Here is a 23,591-nt window from a genome sequence, read left to right on the forward strand (position 1 = left end):
AAGAGTGTCAGGAGAAAATCATATGACTGAAATACATTTTAGGTTGCACTTTCAAGAGACATTAAAGGGGGGAGAGAGAGAGAGAGTTGATGAAAGGAAATGAAGGACTGAGAATGGACGGGACAAGACCTACTTAGCTAATAAAAGTCTCATTTTATTGGTAAGTACATAAACTCAAATGAGGTGGGGGAGGCATACCCATACCCAACAAGATAAATAAGTACAAATAATAATGATGTTCCCAACAATGTGGGTCCAAGCAACAAAGTACATGATATGATGGCATGATTGGGCCAGATATTGATACAATGATACAACGAGTCTCATATACATAATGTTCCTAGAAAACAGAGGCTAGGACTAGATATAATAACATCTGCTGAGCTCAGTACATGAGACCTCAAACTGAGAGGAGGGGTGAGATCACCACAAGAGAATCCTTATTGAATAAGAAAGGGATCTAAAAATCTGAATGGACCATCTGAAGGAGACAAACATGATATGGGCTCTACAAGTGGCAGAAATTGGGTCAATCAAATCTACGGAACTACATTTGAGACTGAATCACAATCTGCTGCCATGTGGACATTTGAGGGGCTACATCAAGGGCCACCCCCTCATGAGGTGCAAAACATCTCACACATACCCAGGAAATGTTGATACAATATGTTGTATCACTGGACCAACAAGTGTACAATTCTTGATCATTAGAAGAAATTCCAGCCTAAAAGTGGCCTCTTAAGGAAAAATCAAGAAATTAATAAAAAATGTCATGTAGACCTATTTTAATATTATTTTAGTTTTATCTATTTTCCAAGATATTTATTAGAACAAGATTTAATAAAGTTTTTTAATATATTATTCCTATGTTTTTACTTTTATCAAAATCCCTTAATGTACAACACTTTTATTAAAATAACTGTGTGTATATATATATATTTAAACTTAATTGTCTATATTTATATTTTATATTTTACTTTATCTATATATTTTATATTTAAGTAATTTTTTCTGGTGTTTTTTTAATGACGTTGTCTATTAAAGCCACAATTTTGCCCCAAATATATTTTTTGGTTGGAATTTGGTAATCTTTCCTTTCTGGAATACATTTTTCTTAACTGTTTAACTATTTAACTATTTTATATTTAATTATATTTAAGCATTTAACTATTTCATATTTAAGTATATATTTTATAATTTTTGGCGAGAATATGGCAATTTGTCATTTTTGGAATACACTTTTTAACTAATTTATGTTTTACTATATATTCTATATTTTTTTCCATAAACAGGTAATTTGTCCTTTTGGAATAAATTATTTAACCATTTTATATTTAAATATATTTTATATTTTTGGTTGGAATTCGGTAATTTTTCCTTTCTTGAATATATTTTTAACTATTTTATATTTTATATTTAACTATAATTATATTTTATTTTTAACTATTTACCTATTTTATATTTAACTATCACTCTCTATATTTATATTCTCTATTTAGTTGTTTATATGTATTTTATATTTAACTATTTTTCGGTGTTTTTTGGGCATGGTTATTAATATCAAATGGGCTCGCATCTTTAATTTATATTTTTTCAATAATATCATAACCTTTTTGATATTCTAATTCATATGGGTAAGGTAGGTAAATAACATTAATAAAAAAATTCACGAATACCCAAATTTCACTCATATCCAAATTAATAATAAAATATTTCATGGATACCGAAATTAAACAATTTAAAATTATTTAGGACATGTACCTGTTTTTAAATTTAAATGATTTTGATTGGTTTACATATTGTGACATGAAATTTACGTGAAAAATTCATGGGCACTTTTACGGTGAAATTTCCTCTAATGCATGAAATAATGAGCTAGACTTGAGCATGCAAGAAACAACCAAGGCAAAGGGAAATGAAAATTCCGTTTGCCTGATCCAAGGATGAAGGACAGAACCAAAGTATACTACCCTCTAAACTACTCTCTTGGAATAAATGTGCTAAAGTTGATAGAATAGGGCCTGCCAAAATTGAGGCAATGAGGATTCCTCGTCAAAGGCACGATGATCATAGTAATGTGACTGATAGACTGGCACTAGGAATGATGATTTAGGAAGATGAATAGTGGTGGAATGATGATTTCCCTTGTCAGAGAATATTATGCATGGTTGACTTGGAAGCAACTGGCTCGATTCCAGAGGGGATGATCAATTACTCAGATGGAGGCTTTTCAAAGACATGTTAAAATAACTAGAAGTCATATATGAGTGAAATGGGATGAATGTGATGCAAAGATGGATTATGTACTATAAAAGGACTCGATAGGACTCTGAACATACTCCATGGATGCAACTGCAACTCATCTATGATTCTCTGAACAAGGGTGACCCTATGATGCTGCTAGGAAAATTGACACCTATGTCAAAAAGTACAAACAAAAAGTGGTGGTAGAGTACAACTGACTCATATGAAGAGCTTCAACTTTAATGTGTTGAAACATGAGACCTCATGGAAAAAATGGATCCCTAGAAAAGTTTCAAATTACCAAGAACGAAGAGAGACCCATTATAGAGCTTGGTGAGATATTTCCAATGTTACTAATGGTTCATCAAACAGAGCTATGATTGTCTCATAATGGCTGACAAAAGAAATAGGGTTTTCCATATAAAAGGGCTTCTTGCCCCAAAATCTAATTTATTTTCACATTGAACTATTGGAGAATTTGGAGAGGAGGAGGAGACCCTAAATATTGGTGAGCTCGTAACAGATAAACTGACTATCGGAATTCGAAACTGCAACTTTCTAGTAAGTGGCCTTACCTTTCTAAGGATGGCCTTAATGCTTATTGGAAGGATGGTTCCTAGTGAAGAATCAAGGTAAGAAAGGAACACGAGAATGAACTACTAGATAAGTTCTAGGATCGCCCTCACCCACCAAGTCAAACATGGGATGGGGTGGGTAGTGTGGTAGCAAATATAGTAGAATATTTGAAGATATAGTATCAAGTATCTATAATATGTGGTCGTTATATGGCTGGCTGGAGAGGCCGGTAGAATAAAATATCCAAGAAATGAAAGGATCATTGGCCATATCTATATTACTGGGGTCTTGGATGAGACTCTCAAAAAGGGATGCACCCTTACCCAAACATTGTTTGGCAATGTAATGGCCATAAGGTGAATGTGGTTCAAATTTTTGGGTTTGAAGTAAGAGTTGATTAAACTAATCATCATCATGGGAGACATGGTTCACAGGTGTTGAGTTACAAAATGGTTATGTATTTACTATTAATTTCATCACCTTTTTCCTCATTTCTTATCTTTTTCATATCTTAATGCGCTAATATATTGATGGACTATGATAAGAAATGGATGAACTACTCGCAGTTAATATTTGGCCATAGTAACTAACTTTTACTCTTCTTTATGTAGAAAAATGATGAAACGAATAGTTGTTGTTCCTAATGATGGAACAACATTAACCAACAAACAAAGGATGGAATGCGTCGGTTACGGACAGGGCTGAGGTCGAATCAGGAGGATCAAACGAAATAGGAAAGGTGTCTAAAGATAGCAATCAGTTGTGAATCCCTCAAGATCGGGAGATCCTGAGGGATCACATTTATCTTTTACCCCTTTCTGATTATAAAAGAAAATGATTGTAGGAAGAAGGGAGATCAATCTCTCTTATTTCAAATTGTAATTTTAATTTACGGACTCATGCTGTTGGATAACGCGACCATATTGTAATGCTATTTATGTTCAATGATTAATATATAACTGAAGTTGTTGTTGATTCGTATTCTCTGAAGTAGTTCAGTACTATTCGCTGGTGGCTAAGGGCCCGACCTCTGGTGGATTAAACTACTTCCTTGTGCTATATATTTCCAATTCTCGCAAGTTTGATTGGTTTGATAATTTTCCTATTTTTCGTGAGTTAATCTTATTCGCTAATGACCATTTTTCGATATTGAAGTAGTACGTTTCCTTTACATATTTTACATCACTGTCATTTGATTCGATTTACACTTATTCCAGATTCGATTACTTATATAGTGAATAGTATTGATTTAATCAATTGTAAGCGTTTGGTTATTGCTATCGAACTCTCAGATTGATATCATTTCAATTTGGATTGCTTTATAGAGATTGAGTATGATTTAGATTGAATCAGCTATGAAGAGATGAGTTATTTCTATTGTGCTCTCGGCTTATGCTATTGTTACTTGAATTGTTTATGTGAGATTTTATTATGATTTCTCCAGAGGTTTGAGTCCTGAATCTTAGATGTCATATTTCCTTTAATGATTTCAATTTGAGTTTATTAGGTGTATTCGTTTACTCTTGTATCAAAGGTCTATACTTCCTTTTAAGAAACATTACTCTCTGGATTCATAGCATGCACATATTGTGTACACTCTTGGAATAAAAGGACTTGCCCGGGTTGATGATTAATGTGAGGTAATTAGGAGTTTTAGAAGACACCTGTTATCAGCCAACATTTTGGCACCGTTGTTATGGAGAGTGTCGCCATTTTACAAAGAGTGATGTATATATGATAATTGCTCTCAAGAAAGAATTGGGTATTGAAAACGGAAGGTAAGAACCTACGGAACAAGAAAGTAAAGTGCTTGCTCCTCCGCTCGCTTTTCAGCACGATTATAGAAATGTGAAGTAGGTGTTTGATTTTTTTTCTGTTGAGAGAGAGATGGGTATAAAAAATGGAAGGTAAGAACCTACGTAAGGAGCAAGTAAAATGCTTGCTCTCCCGCCCTCTTTCCAACAGAATTACTAGGAACATAAGGTAGAAATAAACATTTGAATTTTTGCATGAATGACTAAGAAGAAAAGAGCAGAAAACAATACAATTCCACATCCTAAACCTAAAAAATCTAAGGGACCGATGACCCTTAAACGATCAATTTTTATTGACGACATCTTAAGAAAAGTTGAATCTCAACCATTAGTAGGTCCTCAAACCATTGCTTCCGGACAACCTACTATCTCCCTTCGGGCCACAGGCTCACCATCTATAGCATACGCTGAGGTCCACAGTAAAATTGAAGGGACTGAGCAGAGTTTTCAAGACATTGACAATGCGTGACCAATTCCCTCACAAGAAGGGAATTCCTGCAACATTCGTGAAGGAGGAGGAGAAACAGGGAAATAGAGGAACCTAGATCCCCTCAGATAGTAATTGAACAAAAGACACCCAGTGTCCCAGATCAAGGGAGTGTTGTTAAGATCATTCCTACATCTTTTAGACAACCCAGGGATAATTCTCTAGATCCAGAAATCCCGGAAGGGTACTGGAATATCTTTGATCAAATGGCCAATAGTCCATAAGCACCCCAGACCTCTACATCACATTATCCTATTGTTGACACAGTTGTCAAGGCACCCATGAAAGTTATCCCTCTACAAAATATTCCCACCTTTCATGGACTCTCGTCAAAAGATCCAGATGCATTTTTGTTTGAATTTGATGTCCTATGTCGGTTTATCATTACAGCATCGATCCCCAGAAACTGAAGTTGTTTCCCTCCACATTAAAGGGAGCAACCCTATGTTGGTTTATGGGACTAGGTGGGGGCACCATAAATGATTGAGACCAAATGAAAACTTCTTTCCTTAAAAAATATCAGGATTATTGTAGATCTGGGGAACTAAAAGATGAGATATTCCAAATGGTAGCAAGACCCAGTGAAACTTTGGAAGAGTATGTGGAGAATTTCCAATACAACCTCCAAAGGTCTCCCTACGCAAATCTGCCTCTACTTGATAATGTGCTAAAAACCACATTGATTAAGGGGATGAAAGACCGATGGATAGAGACATTAAATATTATGGGTAAAGGTGATATCTATCAGGAAGAATATGATAACATTATTAATTTGTGTATCAGGTGCTCGAGGGGTAGTACAAGACTAAAATCAGCTAAATGCATTATGATCACTAGGGACATCAAAATCTCTGGTGGAAGCATTACTCATACTGAAATCGGCAACCTGTTGGAAGATTTCAAAACAGATATCCCGGGAACTTTGACAACACAATTACACATCATGCAAGCCAAGCAGAAGTAGGCCAAACCAGAACATAACCTGGCAATTTTTTGCCCTCGATGCAGGAAGAAATATAGTCATAAAGAACTCCATTGGATAAGGTACAGACCTCTGCCATATGCACCAAAGAACATGCCAAAAAAAAATTCCCATTGCTCCCAAGATTAAAAGCAGTATTCAAAGAGACAGAGGAGGAAACGAAACCAGTCCACCTATTAAATCAACATCGCTAATGGAAAGCATGACAAACAATTATGCCTACCGACCCACCTTCATTCTTTCAACCCTCACAATATATTTCTCAGCAATACATAGGGGCTACATGATAGAACCAGCCACCTTTTCCTAATTGGTCACCACAAGCATTTTCTATGCCCCCTTGGTCCAATCAATGATGTCCAAACAATAGTTGGCCAAATTCCTCTTACTTTCCATCATTCTGGCAGAACAACCCATATCCATCTCAATGACCACCCTCCACTTCACAAAACCAAAATTGGCAGTCAAACTGGCAAAGACCTACAAACCAGCGAGTAGGAACAATCCCCCTACCTCAACCTACGCTACCAGAACCTTACACGTTGCAACAGAATCCTCAACCCAACTTACGACCACAACTCCCAGCCCAGCCCAACCTGAATCCCAACAATAGACCAGTCTAGTCGGTACAAATTATTGAAGGGTTGGATCCGGAAACTGAGTTGAGAGAATGTAATGAACTCAAATTGAGGTTTGGACAGAGAATTGAGTCAGAGGAGGATAAAAATATACAAATAGGAGAACCACTACTTGTAGAACAAGCACCTCAAACAGAGAATAAATTCAAACAAAAAAGCCACGACCAAACTATTACCTCTTCTCCACCATTCTCAGAAAGATTGATTATATCTCGCCTAATCGAATATCATGACTCCGATCTCTTGGGAGAATTAAAAAACCTTTGTGTAGAAATACCCCTCCTCCAGGCAATTCAAGAGATTCCAATCTATGAAAAACCATTAAGGAATTGTGTACCAAAAAGCCTACGAGGAAAATAAAAGCAACACTAGCTATCCATGTAGTCAGAACTTTGTCTGATTTATTATCAGGCAGAGAAACACTGGTGAAATATGAGGACCTAGGAAACCCTATAGTCAGAGTAGAAATAAATGTTCCTTCCCCAATGCATTAGTCGATCTACGGGCAACCATTAATATTCTCACAAAAACAACCTGTCAAAGACTTGGCATCACAGCCTTAGATCCAACTACAACCTTGCTGGAACATGCTGACCGATCAGTTGTCAAACCAGAAGGTACATTATAGGATGTAATGGTGTCTGTAGATTCTTGGGAATACCCAACATATTTCTTGATTATTAATCCTAGAATCCGACTAGATGGACATCCTCTAATACTAGGAAGACCTTGGCTACCGACTGCAGATGCTTATAAGCTGTCGAATAGGCAGTATGACTATAGAAAGAGGAAGAAATGTGAAGAACCTAGCTTTATATCCTCCAGTGCATCCAAGCGTAACTATAATAAAAACTAGGAAACAACCTATAACATATTTAACTGAAAATATTAAATCACCACTAACTGTAGCAAATGCTCTTGAATTTAAGAATCAAATAGAAGATGACTTATGAACACTTACATTAACCACCCAACTACCGTATCTAATCTAAAATGTCACATGATTGAAGCAGCCCTGGATAACGAACTTGAAGAAGATCCTTTAAAAGATATCAATGACCAAACAATACCAACAACAATTGTTTATAACAACAAACCCATTGAAATTGAGTGAGGGAAAGTCCTAAACGTTAACAAAAACCTGACTGATGACCAGCAGCAGAGGCTTATTCAACTCCTTAGAAAATATAAAGAGGCTTTCACTTGGGATTACCTATATATGAAAGGGATTGACCCCAAATTATGTATCCACCAAATCTATACTAAGAAAGATGCGAGACCCATTCGACAACCTCAACGAAGATTAAAACCTCACGTAAAGGATGTTGTTAAAGATGAACTATAGAAACTGTTATATGTAAATTTCATCTATCTGTATCTGATAGCAAATGGGTGTCTCAATTAGTTGTGGTTCCTAAAAAGAATGGGAAGTGGCGTATATGTGTCAACTACAGAGAGTTTAATAAAGCAATGCAAAAAGATCATTTTCCCCTCCCTTTTATCAACCAGGTTCTTGACACATTGGCAGGTAAAAAATTCTTCTCTTTCTTAGATGGCTTCAGTGGCTACAACCAAATCCAAATTGCCCCTGAAGACCAAGATAAGACTACCTTCACCTGCCCCTAGGGGACGTTTGCTTACAGGATATTACCTTTCAGACTATGCAATGCACCTGCCACATTCCAGAGAGCCATACTCAGCATTTTTGCAAATGATAAATGACGGACTCAAGGTGTACATGGATGATTTTACACCCTATGGAGACGACTTCGAGCCGGCATTATAGACATTGGAGAAAGTCCTACAAAGATGCATTGATACCAACCTCTACTTAAGCCACGAGAAATGCCACATGATGATGATCGAGGGCCTCATCCTGGGTCATTACATCTCTGCAGCTGGAATTCAAGTGGATCTAGCGAAAATTCAGATAATCCTCTTAATACCTACCTCATGCACTCAAACTGAGGTATGTAATTTTTTGGGATTGTCTGGATATTATCGAAGATTCATAGAGAACTTCTCCCAAATTGTTGCACCATTATATGCTTTGAGAGGAAATGTCGATTTTATATGGACTGACAAATGTGACATTGCCTTTAAAGAGTTAAAACAACTAGTATCAACAGCCCCAGTATTATGGGGCCCGAACTGGGATTTACCATTTCAGATTTCATCTGATGCATCAGATACGACCATTGGAGTACTTCTCGGCCAAGAGGAAGATAAGAAACCTTATGCAATATCCTACATCAGTAAAAATTTAACTCATGCCGATTTGAATTACACCGTGACCGACAAAGAGTTTCTAGCTGTAATCTATGCTATTAACAAATTCAGACACTCTATAACAGGATACCCTATGGTTTTGTATATTGATCACTCTGTTATCAAATATTTAGCTAATAAACCTATTACGAATGGAAGAGTGACACGATGGTTAATCCTTTTGCAGGAATTTGACATAACAATTAAGGATCAATTAGGAAAGGAAAATCGGGTGGTAGTCTTCCTCTCATGTGTGCCAAAAATAGATGACACAGTGGCAGTAGAAGACAAGTTTCCCGATGAGCACCTATTTTCTGTAACTGTGAAAACACCATGGTACATAGATGTCGCGAATTACCTAGAAGTGGGAAAATTACCCAAGCACCTGATGCCCAGAGAAGGAAAATTAATAATGCAACGCAGCAATTGGTTTTGTTGGATTAGAGGATACCTCTTTCACAGAGGAGCATATATGCATCTCTGTAGGTGTGTAAGGGAAGACGAAATCTATGACATCCTAAAAGCCTTCCACGATGGACCTTGCAGTGGACACTTTGCAGACCGCAGGATTGGACATAAAGTCTTACAGATGGGCTATTATTGGCCCACCATTTTTAAGGACGCTAAGAAATTTGTCCAGGCATGCGATAGCTACCAAAGAATGGGCCGCCCTAGCCAGTCTAACAAGATGCCCTTGCATCCACAGTTAGTCATCGAACCTTTTGAACACTGGGCGTTAGATTTCATTGGCCCAATAAACCCATCATCTAATCAAAATACATCTATACTAGTTGCATTGGAATATGTGACTAAATGGGTGGAGGTACGAACATTACCAAGGGCAACAGAGGACACAGTAATCCATTTTCTTTTCCAATTTTTTTTGCGGTATGGTTTGCCCAGAGAAATAATTACGGATGGAGTGCCACAATTTGTAGGCCATAAGATTGTTGCTACATTAAAAAATCATCACATCTTACATAGAATCAAATCTCCATACCACTCATACGCAAATGGCCAGGTAGAAAGTACCAACAAAGTAATCGAGGCCATACTAACAAAGACAGTTGCCTCACATAAATGTGACTGGGCTACCCAATTTCCAGAAGCCCTATGGGCATATCACATGGCTTGGAGGAATACCATAGGATACTCCCCATATCTGCTATTTTTTGGCAAAGAACCTATCTTCCGAATAGAATTTGAAATTTAGACATTAAGGATAGCCCAAGAAGTAGGCCTGGATCTTAATGAAGCACATGTTAACAAACTACATCAAATTAATGAATTGGATGAAATCTGACCATTATCTCTTCAACATACTACACTGATCCAACAACAAAGAGCAAAATGGCATGATTCCCTCATCAACAAAAATATATTTCATGAAGGTGATTGGGCACTTCTGTATGATTCTAGGTTCCAATATTTCCCGGGAAAACTCTAGACTAGATGGTTAGATCCCTATGAGATACAAGAGGTGCACGATAATGGCACCCTTACATTAGCCACCATTGATGGGTCTGGCTACTCTTTTAAAGCAAATGGACATCGAGTACGCCTCTACCACAAACTTCTTACGAGGGAATTCTTTTGCCAACAAATACGTGAAGATTCTACGATACAAATTCTTGCTGAAGAGGGAAACTCTTCGATAACACCAGTCCAGTGAAGAATTTATTTTTTGAAACATGTACATAAAATTGCTTTTCTGTTTTCTTTCTATTTGATTAGATTTGCTTAGAATAGTAGATTTTTTATTAGTTTTTTTTCAGCTGCTATTCCCCCCAGCGAACAACACTTTTTCATGTGAATTTTCCTTTGTTGTTCACTACAGGGAACAACTGTTGTTCCCTCTAGGGAACAACACTTTTTCATGAGTATTTTTCTTTGTTGTTCCCTATAAGGAACACCACTTCTCATGTTTATTTTTCTTTGTTGTTCCTTACAAGGAACAGCTGTTGTTCCCTCCAGGGAACAACACTCTTTGCATGCATTTTCTTTGTTGTTCCCTAGAGGGAACAGCTGCTGTTCCTAATAGGGAACAACAATTTTCATGTGTATTCTCTTGCTGTTGCCTACAAGGAACATCACATTTTTGCTTGTTTATTCTTTGATGTTACCTACAGGGAACAATTTCTATTCCCTACAGGGAAGATCTGCTGTTCCCTGTAGGGAACAACTACTATTCCCTGCGGGGAACAGCTGTTGTTCCCTACAGGGAACAACATTTTTCTGCGTGTATTTTTCTTTGGTATTCCCTACAGGGAACAACTGTTGTTCCCTATAAGGAACAACACTTTTTTTGTCTATTTTTCTTTGTTGTTCCCTACAAGGAACAACTATTGTTCCCTACAGGGAACAGTTGTTGTTCTCTATAGGGAACAACTATTGTTCCCTATAAGGAACAATACTTTTTTGTGTGGGTTTTTATTTTTCTATTCCCTTCAAGGAACAACACCTTGTGAATATTTTTGAGAACACCCTTTTTCTCTTCCTTGCATAATCATCCCTGGACCATCCTAGTTCACTCTCTATGATCCTCTTTATGGCACAAAAGTAGAAATACATATTTAGGGACAACAAGTATGGAGTTTACTGGAACAGGAGAATGTCTTGAATATTATCATCTTTAACAAGATTTCTTTCCATTGATCAAGAAAGAAAGGAAACTGTCCTCATTTCCACTATAAATAAAACTGATTGATTATCTGTACCATGATGGTTCTCCCCTGTCCCGTATAACTCTCTCTGTTTATTATCAATAAGATTATGGGCATAGTTTTTTGTATTGATATCTTCAAACTTCTTCTGCCATCGCTACTCTTAAGGAGTGTTGAGCCACCCTCTATATATAAATGGAAAGTGTTAAAAAAATGTAAATATATATATATATATATATATATATTCACTAACAATTGTATGACTTCTTTTTCCACAGATGGAGGATAGGCGGTCTCATAATAAGCTAGCCTGCCATGATCATAAGGAAGGAGAGAAGTGGCATTCCCACTATGGCCACCACACCAGGGATATGATCCAATGGATGCATCAAGAAATAAATTCCTTGGAACAGGAGGTCTCATTATGAGCCGGCCTGACCACCTTTCACTACTTCCTAGTGAATGGAAATATGTTCATCTGGTTAACATGCTAGCACATCGGTCTCTACTGTGGATATAATAATGCACTTCCCCAACTATACATAGAGGACCATGGTTCCAAAGGGTTAGAAAGGAACTCTGTCGAGGCTATAGATGCCTGCAGGAAATATAAACTCTACTGATGGTATTGAAGTTTTATTTTACATCAATAATTATTATAATGCCCTCTTATTATGCTTTCATCTCTCTAGAGAGAGACTATGCTCCTAATTTACGTGAACCTTTATGCATGAGTTAATATTATTAATCAATCACAATAGTTAACTGGAATAACGATAGTAAAGAATTACTTCCTGCGTACGCTGTCCTTTTTCTTTATCGCATCACCTCACGACATCTTATCACTTACTGATAATTCTCATTACACCCCTTGTTTTCATCACTCTAATATCCTTTATGATCCTTTCATTAATATGCATACCTAGCCACTTTCATTACCCAATCCATCACCCTTGTACTTCGCCGCTAGTGTATTATCCTTTCATTCATTTGATCGTAGGCAACCTATTATTTCGAAGGGGGGCGAGGACCTCCAGTATACTTACGCATGTGCTATCATCATTTCATTTGATTTTGCAGAAGAATATGACATCCCATGATCATAGAGCATGTGGCATCATAACAGTCCTCAATAACGGTATTTATGCTTATAAAGTATCACTTGATAGAGCCACAACAACCATTTGTTGTTCCACCACTTGGCTCTATTCATTTCTGTGCTATCTCCACTACACTAATCATTTGTAGAATTCAGGCATCATGGGAGGAAGAATAGTGTGCCAAGAACCTTTAACATTGGCTATCTCTGATGAAGTTAGGGAAATTATAGCTCGTGTATGATGGATAGCATATTTTATGAGATTTCAACCCCCCAATGAGGAAATTGCGATCGAACTTTTATGACATTTACAGAATGGACAATCCGTTGTAAGAGGTAGGAAAATCACTGTATCAGACGCTGTGATAGCAGAAGTGTCTGGGTTTCCGGCAAAAGGACTAGTATGGGCTGGCAAGCGATTGAAGCTACATGATGCTATCGAGGCTTTTAGGGATGAAGGAAAATAGCTAATCAAGAAGGGGAAAGGCATTCTAACATCTTCTCTTGGAGAGCAATGGGGATAATTGGCATGAACCATCTAGAACTGTATTGCCTGCGATGGGCGTAAAGACGTGGTAAGGCCACGACAACTCAAACTTTTGGTAGTTCTAAAATGAAAATGCTCTGTTAATTTACCTGCATTGTTTAATTCATTACTGCATGACACTGTCGAGAGGCTGAGATGGTCCCAACATATAGAAACAGTAGTTAGCCACCATTTTCTGATCAGGTTAATAGTTAGCTATAACCTTGCCTAGAAAAAATCAACCTGGGATGATCTAATATTAGCCCTCGAAGGAGGTATAGCCTTGCCAACACCTAACCCTGTTCCAAAAAGAAAGAGGACTACTCTCTTAGGGAGCATACCTCACAAGCACAGACGATCCACAAGGTTGAGATCGAAACAGTGGGCATCTGAAAATCCTCAAGGCAGTGCTAGTTAACCCATAGAATTATCCAGCCCAGTAAGTGAACAATACTTGTAGCTAGAGTTAGAAGGACAAGATAATCCTGTTTTAAACACACATGGATAGCAATAACGATATGAAAGATAAAACATGAGAGTACAATTTTATTAACAAATGATTTACATTTATAGTACAATATGTGACTGTTGGGTTCCACATCCCAAGGTCTCTTGGACTCCTTTTGTGCATTCGGCTACCACACTAACCCATTGAGGATTAGGTGTCCAACATTCCCCCCCTTAATCCGAAGGGTTATGTATGAGTCCAAGAAGAGAGATGTAATACAAAATGTGAAAAAATGCATGGCAGCACTAGGCTGAATGTGCTCTCTAAAATTTTGGTATAAATGGTGGTGGTTTAAGGATGACCACCAACACTGGAATGCTTAGTACAGTTCCCGGAACTCTTCCAAAACTGGCAAGAAGCTGAAGCCTTCTGCTAGAGGAAGTGCTCCTATTGTTTTGTAGACGGAAACCTTCAACTATAAAAGGGAGGTCTCACCTCGCATAAAAGGGAGAAATTTAACCTAAAAAAGGAAGTCTCAACCTGTGATGGTTTAAGGATGACCAACAACTCTAGAATGGTTAATGCAATTCCTGGAACTCTTCCAAAGTTGGCAAGAAGCTGGAGTCTTTTGCTAGAGGAAGTGTTCTCAATTTTGTTCCTGGAATTCTTCCGAAACTGGCAAGAAGGTGAAGTCTTCTACTAGGGGAAGTGTCCCAGATTACCAACTGAAGGCATGTTCATGGGCATCTTTGTCTATGGCTACAACTCTAAAACTGGTGTGGTAGGTTGTGGCTCAGTCTCACTTGATGTGGCTTTGAAGCTTGTAGATGACCATCATTTCCCCCGCTGTCAGATACAAGGTGAGATGATGGAGAAAACTCAACTGCAAGACTGTTCAATACTCTGGAACAAGTTCTAACATGTGATTGGAATATCTTCTTGGCTGTTGATGCCCATTGCCAAGAAGCAATACATCCAAGATGAATCTTTGTTCTTGCAAGACATTTATTTCTGAAGCATATTTGTGAAGAAGGACTGGTTTTATGACAGTGCTTACATGGATGAAGATCAAAACAATGATCTTTCAAATGGCCAACTCGGTCACAATGTTGGCATTTTAAAATCTGTTGTTGTTGTTGTTGCTATGGAAGAGGGGCAGAATCTGGAACAATTGGAAGTGAGCTTTCATGAATGAATCCAGCACTCTGAAACTACATGGTCTTTGAGTAGTCTGGAATATGAAAGGAAAAGTCCTTGTCATATCCAAGACTGGTTCTATGCTTGTTGTGGACAAGCTGTTCCCAAGGTTTAATGATGGGCTTCGGAAGTGCAGACTAAATTTCTGCATCTCCATGTACAACTGCTGCTTTATTGGGTACTAAATCTGGACCAACTGTAACATTATTGTCTCGCTGTTTATGGGAGTCTGTTTCAATCTTCTGAATAAAAATAGGTTCAGAATGATGACTCCACTGTTGTAATTCTTCCTGCTGTAGCTTTATCTCAAGCTACAAAAACTCAATATTATCATGTGCATTTTGTAGACATATTTTAATATTGAATAGAGAGGTTTTGTTGATCTTAATCATCTCATTAATAGTGGAATGTATAAGAGTATTTAACAACTCTAATGCATTATCAAGTCTAGTCATTGTCTCCATTATCTTATACGTTAAAGAAAGTGATCACAACTATTAACCAGTGAAGAAGAAGCAACAATCACTCACAATTCAATGTCACTACAATATCCTCCATAAATGTGCACCAAATAACTAGTGTGCAATAACTCTATTCAATGTACATACCAGGACTTCAACTCAAAGACTTATCCTCCAACCAACAAACAACAATGATTGTAATGTATTCACAATCCACTCCATATGCATAACAATTCACTCATGACCAGCATATAAAATTAAATAGAGCAACCACCATACATCCACAAGATCAGGACAAATCTTAAATCATGGTGACACAGGGTATTTTTTTTTTTCTTTGCAAGTCAAGCACAACCCCTTACCCTTAGTCGCGCTGCGGAAATCAGGCCCCTATTCTCAAATCCATCAGTCAACAAAAATATTGAACAACCTTAAACATAATGTGACAACAAGCTACTAAAGCAATTGGAAGAAGAACTCGGCTTCCGAGTGTCTGGATTGTGTATACCTCTTTGCTACTGGTGATGGATTAGCTCAAAGCACAGTAAAATGGCTGCAATATGAGGTCTATTGATGCACAGTTCTCAAGATTGTTTTTACGGCAGATTGTTGACTCCTCTATGTGGTGATGATTCAAAATTCTGATGAATCAATAAACACTTAGACCCCACTGTCTAATGCTTCTTCAGCACTCATGTGCAGAATAAGAACAAGGAACCAATCCTTTGTGAGAAGACTTGGTCACAAAAGCTAGAACAAATACAAAACGTTAACTCTTTCTTTTTGGGATGAAATCTTCATCCTTCACTGAAGTCAGCTGGAAGTTAGTTTCCTCTTGCAAAACAAATAATGCAAGTCTGAGTGACTTCCAATAGCTACAGCAATGATACCAACATATCAAATATGCTACCATACAGATACATCATTGAGCGTAATTTCATTTCCAGTTCTTAAAATGAGTAGCACAGAAAACTATGCGTGGTTTGAGTTATGATTGATTTCTATAAGCATTCTTTGAGAACTTTAAGGTTTGACTCTACTCAGAAAGAGACAATTACCATAAGCAAGACGTGCTAGCACAAAATGAAGAATTCTCTCCAACATATGTTGAAATGAGTTTACTGAACTCTATTGATCAAGAACCAAGCACATTCACTAAGCCATAACCTAGATGGAGACCATTACAGGAGATGAATGCGTATGAAGGGGCCTTAACCGAGCATGAAGAATTAATATATACCCGTATTTAGAGATCAACCAATAAGCTCAAGCCTTCAGCTCATGACCCATAATCTCAAGCCTTAAGCTCATGGATGCATATCATTAATCATCGGCATTTCCTTTGATTGAATGAATGTATACTAACCAGACTATCATCTTCCTCCTTCCTTCCCTATTGGATGCTGTGATTTTACAGGATTCGGGGAATCGGGGTCAAGTTCGATTCTTTGATGTATTGTATATTCAATGCAACATCAACAACTGTCTGCGGGAGATACTCCACACTTACAACTTCAAAACAGCATATACATCCAACGTATACAGTGTATATATGTGACAGGCCAATGTATATAGGGTATACAGCTTTCAAAAGAGTGTGTCTGCATTTCTGGAGCCAACATATATGCTTTTCTGGAGCCAATCGTTCAAAACTTCCATAGTACAGAGTGGCCAGAAACTCCTCCCATTCTCAACCATGCATCATGTGCAAGATGCCCAGTAGAGAAGATAGTTTTGTGCTGCAAAATCTGGGTGCGTCATAGATTTTCTTCACATTTCATCATGGAGAAAATTTCATTCTTTGAATCAGTCGAAAAACTTTATAGAGGAATTTCCTCAGGAATTATTGCAGGCTTCTATCATATATTGATCGCAGAAGAGATTTTAACAACACCACCGCTCATGGGGGAGATATTTTTAGTAGTATAAACAACAGATTTTGAGTCGAAGAGTGAAAAAACAGTTCCAGAAATCCGCCTATGGCAGATTCCAACTAACCCAAATGAACTTGGTGACCCAAAATAAAATGGTCTGCAGGTCCAAAATTTGCAGAATAGATATATGAGGTTAACCAACCAACAAAGCTACCAAAGACTGAGATCCCAAAATCCTCCCGCGAAGCAAAACCTCAGGGAATCCAACGAACAACAGGGCAGCCTGGAAAGGCACACACAGAGAAGAAGTGAAGGGAAGCGGGAAGTGAAGGAACATGTCAGACCACTGACACCAACGTTTATGGACAGTGAATTATAGACAAACGCACAGGCACTGGGTGGAGCAGGTTACTGCATGGAGCAGGTCATTCAGGCAAGTAGGGCGCAACTAATTGTAAGGAGGAGCAGCGCAGGTATATGAGAGTAGGTAACGCAAAAGAGAGTCTTAAAATAGACAAAGTCAGGTGTAGCGTATACAGTGCCAGAGGTCAGGTAGGAGAGGAAGTAGATTCTGGCAGATAATGAATTAATGGAGCATTATAGGTAATGGGTAGAACTGGCAGGTCTGCACACAGTAAAACGCTTTATAAGGTGGAAATTCTGCTCAATTTTGATTAGGAGAAAAGGCAGAACTGACATATATATAGAGACCACAAAACAAGTGGCTCAATTTGGAGCAGGACCAGCAATCGCCTGCTCTGATACCATGTTAAACACACATGGACAACAATAACAATATGAAAGATAAAACATGAGAGTACAATTTTGTTTAACAAATGATTTACATTTATAGTACAATATGTGACCATTGGGTTCCACATCCCAAGGTCTCTTGGACTTCTTTTGTCCATTTGGCTTCCACACTAACCCATTGAGGATTAGGTGTCCAACACCCTGAATCAAAACCTAAGGAAGGAATACAGCATTCTAGAGATGAACAAAGAAATGAATTGGGACTTCCCTCAACACTAAATATGAGTCTCCAAGGTGCTTTGTTGCACGATTTTGAGATGGCCCTAGTCCTGGCCAACATGAATGTCTACATGCAGCCTAAAGGGCTGTTGAATATTAACTTAGGAGAAACCCAATCTCCTGGGAATTCTGGCCATACCAGAATTCCATCTCCCTCAAAGGATGCAAGTCGCAAAGCGGAAATAAATGTAGAGGCCATTCAGGAAGAAGAGAACCAATCTGGTGACACGCTCCCAATGGAAAATAGCCAGGTAGGCCTAAGCATAGAAAACATAGGCCAAGAAGAAGAAGTAAAGACAGAGATAATTCAGGAAGCTTATAATCAATCTGGAGACACGGTCTTATTAGAATAGAGCCAGGGTGAGCAACCAGGCTCTTTAGAAGCAGAAGCTATTAATGAGATTGTTAGCAGAATAGTTACTCCTCTGAAAAGGTATAGAGCCAAATTGAAAAAGCTAAGAAAAGAACAGCAGAAGCTTCACAAAATGGTCAAAAGGCTCAGAAGAAAAATAAAAGAAATCACAGCGGGAAAGGTTCCGGACAATACCCCGGAGACAGTAAATGCGGTTGTACAAACAGAGTTATATGAAGGTAGGGCTACAGGGACTCAAACTGAGCCCATACCTACTCAACCAGTCATCACTCAAGAGGAACATCATGCAATTTTAGTAGACATAGCTACTCAGATAGAGGATGTACCCTCTTATAGCATGGCTACTTAGACGGAGGTTTGGACCTCCCATAATAAAGAAATTTAGACAAAAAACATCCTTTCTCATAGCATAAGCACTCAAAAAAGCATACAAGCCAAGGATGTCATGACACACAATGACCCCATTATACTGAATCTTCAGGAGGAATTAGCACAAGCTCGGCTCACATTAGAATGACTTGAACAAGAAACCGTTTCCGAGCAAAAATATCAAGAACTACAGAGATAGCTTCGGGAAATGAATGCAACAGAGAGCGAGACTTTCGTCATAAGCAAAAAGGCAGAAGAGAAAATAGAGTGGATCAAGCTCAAACTAGATAGGCTCAAAGGTCGGACAAACACCATCTGCTCACTATATACAGATGTCTTGGCATGTAGGTCTCCCACCGCCAATTATGCCTTGTTTTTGTTAGAATGATACCTATTGTTGAAAATTAAAGCCGTCAGAACTGGAAAACCAATTGAAATAAGAATAGTTGAAGATTTTATAAATTGCTGCAAACACCATGGTGTAAAGGTTCAAAGGCTTCTTTGTGAATTTTACCTGCACAATTTTGTATTAGAAAACGAGGTGGAAAAGAACCCTAACCGTTTTGTGAGAGATGTTCAATTCTAGGCCTTTATCTAATTTGCCGTTAACCAACTTAAATGGTTTAAAGCTCATAACGCATTCCAAAGACAAGAACATGGATTGGATCTTTGGGTAAGAAGTGAACCCAAGAACCCTTTGTAAACGCTTTCCAACCATAACAGTCTGATGACAAGGGAAGGGGTGATTAAAATTTTAGTGCCTACTCATAAGGAGATTGTAGAGAACGAAGTATCATATTTTCACTCCATTCAAGAAAGCTATCTGGCTGCATCCAAGCTCAGGTGGATGGCCTCGACTAGTGGTGTGCATGATAGGGAGCCATTTAATTACATAAATTTTAAAGCAGCTACAACCCGTTTTGTCACCTACAACAACCTTATTTTGAGAGAAGGACCTTATTGGTTAGGATGTCGGTTTTGTAGCCCGATCATTTAGTATCCTCCTTAAGGTTATCGAGCTATCTACGAATTTCTTGAAGGAAAGGAAGGGCCTGCCTTTGCGCTCTTGGCTCAACATCATGGTTTTATACCAATTTTTGATGCTCCTTCTCCAGCCTACTCTTTAACTGCATTGCATCAAAATTACTTACTTTTCATGAGGACATGAAATAGGGTAAGTAGGGGAGTATGTTGGGTTACGAAATGGGTATGTATTTACTATTAATTTCATCACCTTTTTCCTCCTTTCTTATCATTTTCATATCTTAATGTGCTAATATATTGATGGATTATGATAAGAAATGGATGAACTACTTGCAGTTAAGATTTAGCCATAGTAACTAACTTTTACTCTTCTTTATGTAGAAAAAAAAGATGAAAGGAACAGTTGTTGTTCCCTAATGATGGAACAACATAAACCAAGAAATGAAGGATGGAACACGTTGGTTGCAGATAGGGTTGATGGAAAATCAGGAGGATCAATGCGAAATAGGAAAGGTGTCTAAAGATAGAAATCAGTTGTGAATCCCTCAGGATCGAGATATCTTGAGGGATCGCATTTATCTTTTACCCCTTTCTGATTATAAAAGAAAATGATTATAGGAAGAAGGGAGATCGATCTCTATTATTTCAAATTGTAATTTTAATTTATAGACTCGTGCTGTTGGAGAACACGACCATATTGTAATACTATTTAAGTTCCATGATTAATATATAACTGAAGTTGTTGTTCATTCGTATTCTCTGAAGTAGCTCAGTAGTGTTCACTAGTGGCTAAGGGCCCAGCCTCTGGTGGATTAAATTGCTTCCTTGTGTTATATATTTCTGATTCTTGCAAGTTTGATTGGTTTGATAATTTTCTTGTTTTCCGTGAGTTAATCTTATTCGCTAATGACCGTTTTCCGATATTGAAGTAGTACATTTCCTTTACATATTTTACAGCACTGTCATTTGATTTGATTTACGCTTATTCCAGATTCAATTACTTAGATAGTGAATCATATTGATTTAATCAACTGTAAGCATTTGGTTATTGCTATCAAACTCTCAGATTGATATCATTTCCATTTGGATTGCTTTATAGAGATTGAGTATGATTTAGATTGAATCAGCTAAGAAGAGATGAGTTATTACTACTGTGCTCTTGGTTGATGCTATTGTTACTTGAATTGTTTATGTGAGATTTGATTAAGATTTTGGTTAGATGTCATATTTCCTTTAATGATTGCAATTTGAGTTTCTTAGATGTATTTGTTTACTCTTGTATCAAAGGTCTATACTTCCTTTTAATAAACATTACTCTTTGGATTCATAGCATGCACATATTGTGTATACTCCTGGAATAAAATGACTTGCCCGAGTTGATGATTAATGTGGGGTAATTAGGAGTTTTAGAAGAAACATGTTATCAGCCAACAACGGGCACATTGGAAGAAAGGTTGGACATATGACCAATATATGTGACATCTATGAATGTTGAGACCAAAGTGTCCTCTGAAGAAGGTTTTAAAGAAGTACAATAGGAAAATCCGAAAGAGTCTGAATAGATCGATCCCATTGATGATGACTGATAGAGAATAGGGGTTGAAATATCCATCATCTTGACATCAGGAGGGGGAATCACGATGGTGGGTTGAGAAACCTCCTATCTTAGAATAACAATGGGGATAGAACATGCAAGTAGAGGGGAAGTATATTCATTACGAGTGACATCTAACTCACAAGCCACTTGAGGTATGTCACGAATATATTTGAGACAAGGACATTGATGGGAATAATTCCCATACTTATCACACAAAGCACAAGGGTGGTTTGTGCATAATTTTTTTTCTTCTTGGTAGACTCAAGTAAGATAACATGGACCTAAAGAATGTTAGGGTTGGTAAAAGTATAAGAGACAACATTCTTAATATGAGTGAGCTCAAGATAATTATTGGTGGCATGCCCAAAAACATCACACAAAGCACATGGAGGAGAAGGCTTTGGTGGTTTAGGAGGAGTGGGAGTTTCTTGAGGTGACTTATCTTTATTTCCCTTTTCTAGGCTTTTCTCTCATCACCATATGCTTTCAGATAGGAGCAACTTCCTGTTGAGGTTTTTGTGGATTTGAAACAAAGGAAGGGGTGAGGAAAGGGTGGTAGGAATTGCTTGGACCAGGGTCAAACCTACATAATATTTGAGTTAGTTGAGAGGATTTTTTGTGGGAGGATCAATGTACCATATTGGGACCCCCAAGGTGATGTTAAGAAGACTCAACATAGTGATTATAGGAGTAAATAAGATTCCTAGTGGTAGGAATAAGAAAGGTATCTCAACATAGGGTTAATGACCTAGACAGATTTCCCCTAGATGGGAAAGGCCTGGAGGAATGTTTCTTGGTGGAAACAGACCAGGAGAGATACCCACAGAAGGGAAATGGTTTGGAGGAATTGTACCTAAAGGATGACTTGAGTATTGAATAGGGGTTGCAAAGGAGTCGACTACTAGGAATATGTATCAGATTTGTTGCAAGTAGACTATGATGGTCGAAGCATGCAAACAATCAAAGAGATAGGCTTAGAAGGAGTAGGAAATGGGCCAGAGTAAGCTTAAAGTAGTGTGGAATCTTTATAGACTCCAGGGGAAGCATCGGTAAGGGTAGGGGTGGTCGTATTTCCAGTCATTGATGAGATAGTGGTATGATGAGAGCTCTGAGACCAAGGGTCATGATAAGTCAACTGATCGATAGTGAAAATATTTTTTTTATGAGGGAAGCACATCTTGTGAAAGATAGAGGATGCGATAATTGAAATGGCATATGTGTAACTACCACACAACAAGATGTTATATCGAAAGGGACATTGATGACTTTGATATCAATCAAGATCATTATTTCACACATTAGAAGAAATTTCATCCTAAAAGTTCCCATGAAATTTTCACGTAATTTTCATGTCATAATATGTAAACAAATCAAAATCATTTAAATTTAAGAAGAGGTACATGTACTAAATAATTTTAAATTGTTTAATTTAGGTATCAATGACCACAACACAAAAATATTAAACTTACCCTAATGAAGAACCACAACCACATGTTGATTAAGGACATTTGTCCTAGCCTTAAGCATTGTTTTTCTCTGTATTTCAATAGAAATGCTACCCTTGATTTGGGGATATGATACTGTTGGAAATAATACTGAGAGGGGGGTGAATCAGTATTATCTAGCAATTTACCAAATCTTCCTTTTTTGATCTTTTGAAATATTCTTGCATATCAGTACCATAAAACAATGAGCATGAATAAAGAAAATAGACAGTCACACCAAAGAACACAAGATGTAAGGTGGAAACCCAATGCGGGAGAAAAACCACCTGCTGCAATAATGTCTCTATCTTCTTTCAAGAAATTCTTTTTACAATGATTTTGTACTGGTGCAGTCCTTTACCAGCACGCAGGCTGCAACCTGCAAAGAGTTACAACTCTTTCTCGTTTTCCAGACTTCTCCTGGAAGGGAGCTACAACCCCCTACTTCTTTTCATGAAGAATCAAATGATCAACA

The 23,591-nt window shown here is 37.7% G+C and overlaps 1 protein-coding gene across 1 annotated transcript in view; it reads left to right on the forward strand.

Moving 5' to 3' along the window:
- Positions 1–18,347: 18,347 nt before the first annotated feature.
- LOC149232853 (pectate lyase-like) overlaps positions 18,348–23,591 on the forward strand; it is a 57,441-nt gene continuing 52,197 nt past the window's right edge. The window contains exons 1-2 of the mRNA XM_089382017.1: positions 18,348–18,560; positions 18,663–19,004. Coding sequence (XP_089238143.1) covers positions 18,348–18,560; positions 18,663–19,004 — 555 coding nt within the window. The remainder of the gene's footprint in view (positions 18,561–18,662; positions 19,005–23,591) is intronic.

Source organism: Pinus tabuliformis, chromosome J (genome assembly GCF_031772625.1).
Source record: "Pinus tabuliformis cultivar Carrire ecotype Pingquan chromosome J, CPIR1, whole genome shotgun sequence".
NCBI lineage: Eukaryota > Viridiplantae > Streptophyta > Pinopsida > Pinales > Pinaceae > Pinus > Pinus tabuliformis.